This window comes from Dendrobium catenatum, unplaced genomic scaffold (assembly GCF_001605985.2).
Source record: "Dendrobium catenatum unplaced genomic scaffold, ASM160598v2 fragScaff_scaffold_1221, whole genome shotgun sequence".
Taxonomy (NCBI): domain Eukaryota; kingdom Viridiplantae; phylum Streptophyta; class Magnoliopsida; order Asparagales; family Orchidaceae; genus Dendrobium; species Dendrobium catenatum.
The window spans coordinates 474,041-482,428 of record NW_021319683.1 but is presented as its reverse complement, the minus strand read 5'-3'; the positions used below and the strand labels follow the sequence as shown (position 1 = coordinate 482,428).

The window sequence follows — 8,388 nt, the reverse complement described above, 5'->3', positions numbered from 1 at the left end:
CTAACCATGAGACAATCTCACAAAAAACTATGCTTGTTATGTGTGGAATCTGATTGTGTTGATCAGTCGGGTTGTTTTGTTGCCTCTAACCTCAAGTTTCTCGTGCTCATTGAATGTGCAAGGGGTTTGCCCCCACTTGGGTTTGGGTGCATTGTACCCAAAATTTTTTTTAATCAAACTCCCCGACGTTGTTTACCATAGCGCCCCGACACTATGTACTCAGACGTTGTGTTCTTGAGCGCCTCAGCGCTGAACGACAAGAGCAAAGCACCGCAATGGTATATATATGACACTGGCACTGTCATGGATCAAGACAGAGGTTCAAGCACCGCAGCACTCCAAACAGGCGCCATAGCACTTTGAGATTGACTGGACAGTTTTCTTTCTCATTTTTCTTAAGGGTTGGGTCGCTTGGGATTATTTACTTGACCTTGTATTTTGAGAGTGTGTAGATATTGAGAGCAGTGGATGTGAGAAGAGAAGCAAGAAAAGAGCGAGAGGGAAGAAAGATCTGTACTTATTTCTCTCTTATTTCATAGTGGATTTCTTGGTGTGGCGTGGCTCAGTGGTTTTCTTCCCTATTTTGAATTTTTTCATGTTAAATCCTGATGTCCTTTTACTTTCCGCTACTTTTACTTGCTTGTTTCGTTGTTGTGGTGTTTACTCATCCTCAACAGTGCTGTGAAATGAAGTTTTCTCACTTGATTGGTCTGCTTATGATGAGTGTATTGGTCTGCTTATGATGAGTGATAAGCTCTATAATTTTTTAGAATAATAAGGATATTTTGCTAATGCAAAAAGTTCAGAATTTTGAATAGTAAAAGACGAGCAAAACATCAAAGATACATTAGACATATCCACAAAACTCCGTTTCCCAGTTCTTTTCAGTGACACATCCATTCATCTTTTAAGGGCTTGCACAACTGATTCCTGTAGTTCCTCAAATTTATCAGACAAAGAAACCTCTGCAAAGAACCCGCATATATTCTGCTCAGAAGCTTCCTCGTAGTCTTTTCTCCTCTTCATCACTAAATAGCCGCTAATCTCCCATGCAGCTGGGTTTACTTGGGTGTCAAGAATCTCTTGGCTTACTTTTCCAAGTGCTTGTCTCTCAGCATAACACTGCTTCAATTTTATTTTATTTGCTTTTAATACAGTCGCCTGAAACAAAAATACTGAAAAACCAAAACATTATATGTTGAACAATTTATGTTACCTGCAAAAAGACGAATATGCGCTTTCCTGAATCTGATATGAGCATATTGTAAGGCTGATTGTTCACTTCTAAAAACGTGCAAGTATTGCAAACAGTATAAGCTAAATCCTGCAAATTGGTTCCTCCTTCATAAACAAAGCCTTTTACAGGATAGTTTAAGAGTCGAAGGATCTTCACACCACCCCTTAAAGTTGCAATACATTCGGTGGAAGCCTTCTCAGCTGATAACAGCATTGGCAAATGAAAAGCCTGTCATAATGGATAAGTCAGCCAAGTTAAAGACAATGCTTATAAATTCTATCCCAGATGTTTAGAAGAGAAACCTGGAAATGAAGGTGGTTGATGGTGGCAAAAGCACCAAGACTATTATAACCGATTTTGAAGTTAGGACTTGCAGCCTCCCTTGCCAGGTGAAGAGAGAGCAAGAGGCTATCTCTGTCCATTCTCTGTGGTAAACGTTCAAATATACGAGGTATCAAAAGAATATGACCATATCCAATAGGACTCACCTGTAAGAACAAAGAGATTGATTCCCTAGCTAAACCATGGAAAAATATGAAATACAAGTGCAGTTAAAGTTCTACATACATTGATTGCAATGATATTTACAGAGTCATGAGCAAGGATCGGAGCAGCATCAACATAGTTTGTTATGTTCTTATCACTCTCTTCGAACCTACAAATAACTTCAGCCTGGGCAATTTTGGTGAAATTGAACTTTTTCTCATCAAAGGGCTGGAGAACCTTGTTCATTCGATACTCTGTTGGTCTCTTCTTTATGTCACGGCCTTCAATTAGCCGCACTATAAATCCATATTCTCCAGGTAGTATCTGTGACAAAGTCAATGTAGTATAATACGCATGCCAGAGATTATTAACCAATGAAAGAAGGATCGATATGTTCCTCAGACCTTGCTTTCACAGGCAGCAATGTCATGATGGAATAGTCCTCTATCATTTTTTTCTTCCCACTGTAATAAATGGTTATAATCTATCTCAACAGGATATATTTGAAAATCATAACCATACAAAAGCCAAAAAAAAAACTACATGCCCGTTGAAGAAGTTTGTTGAGGAAGGATTCGTGAGGCTCTTTTGATAGCAGATTCGGACCCTCTTGACTCCTGCTGAAAGTATACAATGGAAGTTGGCCTCCTACAGACATCGAGTAGTTTGGGCAATAAAAGTGTAAACTTAAGACATTGAGGCTGAAGTAACTAAGAAATGAACAGAAAAACAGAGAAGAAAGATAGAAAATTGTTTTCTATTTTCATTAATATCATGGGCTATAATGGTGGTGTATTTACACAAGTAGAACAACTGTTTCTGCCACTGTTGGCAGAGCCAATTAGCATTATGAGAGGTTAGGTTGGTTTGTGCAGTTATGAGTGAATAGTGATAAAGTGATACAAGTAATGGAGCAGCACTAGTGGAGCAGCCATAAATATTACTTTTTGTTATTAAAGCAATCTTCCATTAATCCTTTATAGAGCTCTCAAGTCTCAAGGGACCGTTGTGAAAGGGAAAGAGAGAGATGGCCGGAGGAAGAAGACAGAGCAGCTAAGAGAAAATAGAGGGAAAACTGTATATTCGAATTATGTATTGGTACAGTGTTTATATAGGTGAAAGAGCAAATAAGAAATGCTTCAGGTACAAGTTTAGTTTATACTAATCCCTATTCTAATACGTTGGTCCTTGACTACCTCTGTCACTGCAATTATTTATTCTTCTTATTTTGTTATATATAAATAGAAAATGTAATAGTGGTAGAGTATACGGAATAGGAAGAATTCTTTTGCGTTATATTCTTCTCAGGTTTCTTAGTTCTACTATGCTGTTAATGTTTTGCAAGTTCTCAAATAGCTGGGATGGGTTGGTAGGCATGGTGGTGTTGTGATCACATAGATGAGTATGATGGCTCATTATAACCTACTCAAAGATTGATGATCCAACCTGAAAATCTAGTTCAACCTCACTTCCCTTAATCTTGACATCTTATCAAAAATATGTAAAAAACACAGAGTGACCTAACAGCTGAGTAGGTTATCAGAACTTACAACTTGTAACTACAAGTAATGCAAATCAATAGAAACAACATGCATGTAGTCATTAAATTTAGATCAATATAAACATTCAATAGTGAGAATAGATAACAATCAATATATATGAACAATTTCATTTCATATGAGCAATAAAAATCAATACAAACAATGTAGCTTAGAATCAATGATTATTAATATATAGGATCAGTATATTATATCATTCCCACACTCATACAAAATATATAAATGTTCAGCATTTATATTTTATTTCTATGTATATATCACTCATGTATGTAAGCATACTTATCAAATCAAGCAAATATTATGCCTATGTTCGATGCACGATGTACCGAGTTAATGCATGTACATCATACTTTATATCAAGTACAATGTATTATGTATATCATGTATTTCATGTGTATTATGTGCCATTGTATTAGTTTTATCAGTCTTATCATACATATGTATCATTCATATCATGATATGTATCATTCATATCTTGTATCATGTTCCTTTCATATTATATCATATCATATATGGAATTTATTATTTATGCTCATGTCATATGTATAAGTAAGGCATAATATTTGACTACTTATGATATTTTTCTTATATCAAGTCCAATAGGCCCTTTAGATCAAACATGAATTGGTCTTAATCATATCAGCTATATTATTAGGAATCAGTCTTATATCACAGGTCACAAGTTAGATAGCTTTTATGTAAAAAGTTATCACTTCCTGACCGTCGACATACTATATCATATCATTTAATTTCATTATACCTCTCTTTTCACATCACTTAGAATTACACCATAAATTTTATTTAAGAGAAAACTCATCAACCCACCCTCCTGTATTGGATAATATGTTCAAGTCAACTTGAATCAGTCAATTATTTCTGGCCAGCCGTTTTTATTTTAACACACATTTTATATCATGTAATCATAATAACAGACATCATGTATACATCATATGCAATTATCAAAGCATGTAGATATATTCAGTATACTCGTCAACATGCATATATTATGTATCAAAATACATTTTAGATTAGAAGAATAGAAAATTAATATATATCATTTATTTCAAATCCAAATGTAGTATGCTTGCTCCTAATAATTTTGTGCTTAGTATTATTCCGCTCATTTTTAATAAAATAATATATATGCAAAATTAATTAGTAAAATTTTAATATGAACTAGTCCAATTGTTCAAGATGATGATATCTACCACATGTCAAAAGTTACATAATGAAAGTTCACTAGAATATAAAATATTGCATTTTAATTAGCTTTTGAAGAAAAAAATTTGAAAAAATGCAAAATCATCGAAAACATAATTAGAGTTAAGGTTACCTACCACAATCAAAGTAACTTTTAGAACTAAAGCAACAGAAAGTATCGGCCAGAATCATTCTTTCTTTATAGACAACAATGAGGAGTATGTCTACTCATAATTCATGGTAGTGTATGTGTTGAGCATAAGAGTACAAATGATTTCTATGAGGTGATGATATTTTTTGTTCAGTGAATCCATTTTGTTCTAGGGTCTATGGACAACATCAATGGTAAATGATATCCCTTTAAGCAAGCACATTTTGAAGGGTATCATTAGGGTATTTTTCACTACCATTAGAGCACACTATTTTTATGGGAGTATTGTGTTGTCATTCAACTATATGTTAAAATTGTATGAATTTATTTATAATTTCAGATTTTAATTTTAGAAGATATACAAAACATATATAGAAAAGATCATTGATGAGAAAGGATTGGAGACGGTACCCATGCATTAGAAAAAATAATGATAGATGTTTTAATACTGTATGTAGTAGATACATTAAATGGTAATATGTTCCTAGAATTCATTGATGGATGTTGGATGTCCAAGATGGTTGTGCCAAGTTAGGTCACTTTCCAAATCTAAGTCCAACATGAATTCTACTAATAATATCCTCATCTATTTCACCATCACTCTGAACAATATATCAAAGATATCTAAAACGAGTACTCTTATTAATGACTTGATTGCCCAAAATCACAATGCCCCCACTAGATCTATTACTACTAAAATTACACTCCATGTATTTGATTTAGATCTACTCAATTGAAAACCTTTTGACTCTAAGATTGACCTCCATAATTCAAGTTTACCTTCAACTCCCTCTCCAGTCTTATCAACAAGAAGAATATCATCAGCAAAAATCAATCAGCAAAGAAAATTATAATGCAAAATTTTAGGATAAATACAAATTATCCTTTATTCTTCATAAAAATAAATTAAAAAAAGTATATTCGAAACTAACTTGAAGTCAAACTTGAAGTTATATGTTGTTTTAAATAAATAGAATAAGAAAAGAGGAATTGTAGTTGGCCATAGTCAGCTACTATCAAATAACAAATAATAAATGAGAGAGGACTTGTGATGTTCCTTCTTTTAAGTGCATTTGGTTTTTATTTTGACATGACATAGATCTCTATAACTATTAGCTCTCCATGATGCTCTCATCTTTCTACAAGATTAAAAAACTTTCCTACTCATTTGGCTTGGGATATTTATGATATCTTTTAGCAAGACTATGTGTACTTAGCTTTGGGAAGAACATTTTTGTGCTCTATTCGATTTTAATTATATGTAGCTTCTTGATGGTGGTTTAGACCCTCTCTCCTCTCCCCTGAACAGCCAATCATATTACTCAACCACATAAATTTTAGTATATTCTATTCAACTTAGGCTTCGTTTGGGACGGCTTTTTTACTGCTTTTTGAAGTAGCTTTCTAGTACAAAAATTTTAATTTTTATTATAAAAAGCTGTTTCAAGAAACAATAAAAAAGTCGTCCCTAACGAAGCCTTAATCTCTTTGTTATTACTTTGTAGTTCAAATTATTTCTATTTGATGAAAATCTTTATACAAACAAGTGAGTTTGTCCTAACACATGCTTCTAACAACTAGGATGCACTATGCCAACACTTTGCAATTGATTGGAAGCAGTCAGAGGGAGACCTTGTTTCTCTAGACCTATGTCGTCCTCTTTCAGAGTCATGTATTCAATAACCTACACCAGGGCATATAGTGACGAATTTATTTGTTCTAGCAAAAAAAGCTATACATTTCATTCACAAATAATCCACCGAAATACACAAGCATTATAATTTTGGAGATTATTTTTTGTTTGAAGTACTGTAAGTTTTGAAGAAACTCAAGAAGAATTCCTAGAGAGTGAAAAGATACACCAATAGTCAAGTTCATTTTCAACCCAATATTTGTACCTCAATTTATTTTTCATGTGATATGAACTAAATCAATACTCTCCTATGCTTTTCTAAGAATAATATACAAGGATAATTACTTTGGGAGATGCTCTAAAATATATTTTTTGATAGCTTATATACAAATTAAGAATGCTTCTGAAATACCCAATGCATTAGATTAACAAACGAACAGATAACAAATCAAGGTCTTTATTTCTCAAAAAAAAAAAAAAAAAAAGAATCTTGCACGAGGTACAATAACTCTGCTACACTAACATCTCCCGCCTTTCAATTAGAACTTCCCCAAAGAATCGAACGCCAAACCTAAGCTAGTATTACTTAACAGATGCGACTATGCTTGTGAAATCTTTGGAGCATGGGCTCTAAAGAGGGGATTAATGCTTTTGTTGTTAGATAGGATACCGAAAAGGCCAAAATCCCTTTTTTGAAAACCTTTAATATCCTTGCCCTTGTTGAGAAAAGAAATGAAAAAGATCACAATCCTTTTCTAAAAGTTGCGAAGTAACAAATGCCACTGTTTGCTCAAGCTTATTTATTCCAGATTATTGATGAGTAGAAGTGATGAGATTACCATGAAGAAGTAAGCATTCTATGAGGCGGTCACGATCACATTCTTCCCTCCCTTCGCTATTTCCCTCATTGGCATCTCTCCTCTCTTCATTGGCGCCGTTGGAAGACATATTCTAGTGGTTATCGATTTAAGTGTTGACCGGGATTTACAATCCGCTAAGCGGATTACTTTCTCGTCATAAAAAAAAAAACCACATCCACTCAACTACGATACCCTTATGCTACTTCGATTTTCATGAATAGCATATTTGAGTAGATAGTTTAATCTCTACTCACCTTTGGTAGAAATTATTCTGCGCCGACATGGGACGTAATTCTTTATTTAGAAGCTAATTAGAGCTCGTTACCATAGGCGGAGGGAGGTGCCCCCCCTAAAAAAAGCTGATATGGTTCAAAAGGGTGAGCACTTGCTGTCTTTGTTGTAGTAAGAATTTTTTCATGTATTGGCAGGGAATTTGTATGCACCTTTCAAGTATTTCAAGCGTGAAGGCCTTCATGCTCCTTTTATTCTCTTTTTTCTCTAATCATTGATTATTTCATGTTTTTTTTTATTCTTATTTTTAGCCCTATTATAATTGATTACCCTTTTATCTAATGTCTCAAAGGCAGCATCTTGAAGTGATTAGGTTATAATAACCAGGAAAGGTTGGATTCTGCTAACGAATCTATTTAATGTTTGAAAACTGATATGCAACTTTCATTCTTGAAGTGAATTTTAGGTAAAATCAATTCTGCATGATGGTTATACAATCTGATGTCATTTACGAATCTATTTTTGTTTCATATTGTTTGCCTATGTTAGTTCTATTTCGTTTGTATTCATTAAAATATAAATTTTTTCTAGTTGCCTTGTTCGAATTCTTCAGATTTATATCTAAATAATAGATATATGCACTTAGGGGATGTTTGAGTATGAGTTTGAACATCTATGAAAAGATATTTCAAGCGATCAATGAACTCAAAAGCATCAAATACTATGAATGAGAATAACAATAAAGATGAAGAAGAAATAAAAAAAAGCATTTGAGTTTGATAAGTGTTGCGGGCTAGAAATTACGCGGCGATAGAGATTTGATTATACGTCTTAGTGTTGTACGTATAACTAGCACACACAGAGAACACAAGATTTTTTATGTGGAAAACCCTTAAAAGGGAAAAAACCACGAGGCCTAGCCCAGTTGAAAATGATTCCACTAGATGTTGAATTTGTTACAAAGGACTGGATCACCTCCAGGGGGGAACAGATTACAATTAATTACTTAAGTAAGACGTCGAGTCCTCGGC

The 8,388-nt window shown here is 33.8% G+C and overlaps 1 protein-coding gene across 1 annotated transcript; it reads right to left on the bottom strand.

Annotated features, from left to right (window-relative positions):
- Positions 1–789: 789 nt before the first annotated feature.
- On the bottom strand, positions 790–7,297 carry LOC110100274 (GDP-L-galactose phosphorylase 2). Its single transcript, XM_020827710.2, has 7 exons — positions 7,106–7,297; positions 2,271–2,371; positions 2,128–2,187; positions 1,805–2,047; positions 1,540–1,725; positions 1,217–1,465; positions 790–1,122 (listed from the first exon to the last, which is right to left on the bottom strand). The coding sequence occupies exons 1-7, from the start codon at positions 7,212–7,214 to the stop codon at positions 901–903; spliced, it is 1,170 nt and encodes a 389-aa protein (XP_020683369.1). The 5' UTR covers positions 7,215–7,297; the 3' UTR covers positions 790–900.
- Between the last annotated feature and the right edge of the window lie 1,091 nt (positions 7,298–8,388).

What these genes read in the sequence shown, in the direction of transcription:
- LOC110100274 (XM_020827710.2), bottom strand. Translation starts at nt 7,214, where the DNA reads ATGTCTTCCAACGGCGCCAATGAAGAGAGGAGAGATGCCAATGAGGGA. An exon ending in TTGCTGCCTGTGAAAGCAAG is followed by an intron (nt 2,048 to 2,127) that starts GTCTGAGGAACA and finishes ACTTTGTCACAG; the next exon opens with ATACTACCTGGAGAATATGG. An exon ending in TCAACCACCTTCATTTCCAG is followed by an intron (nt 1,466 to 1,539) that starts GTTTCTCTTCTA and finishes CCATTATGACAG; the next exon opens with GCTTTTCATTTGCCAATGCT.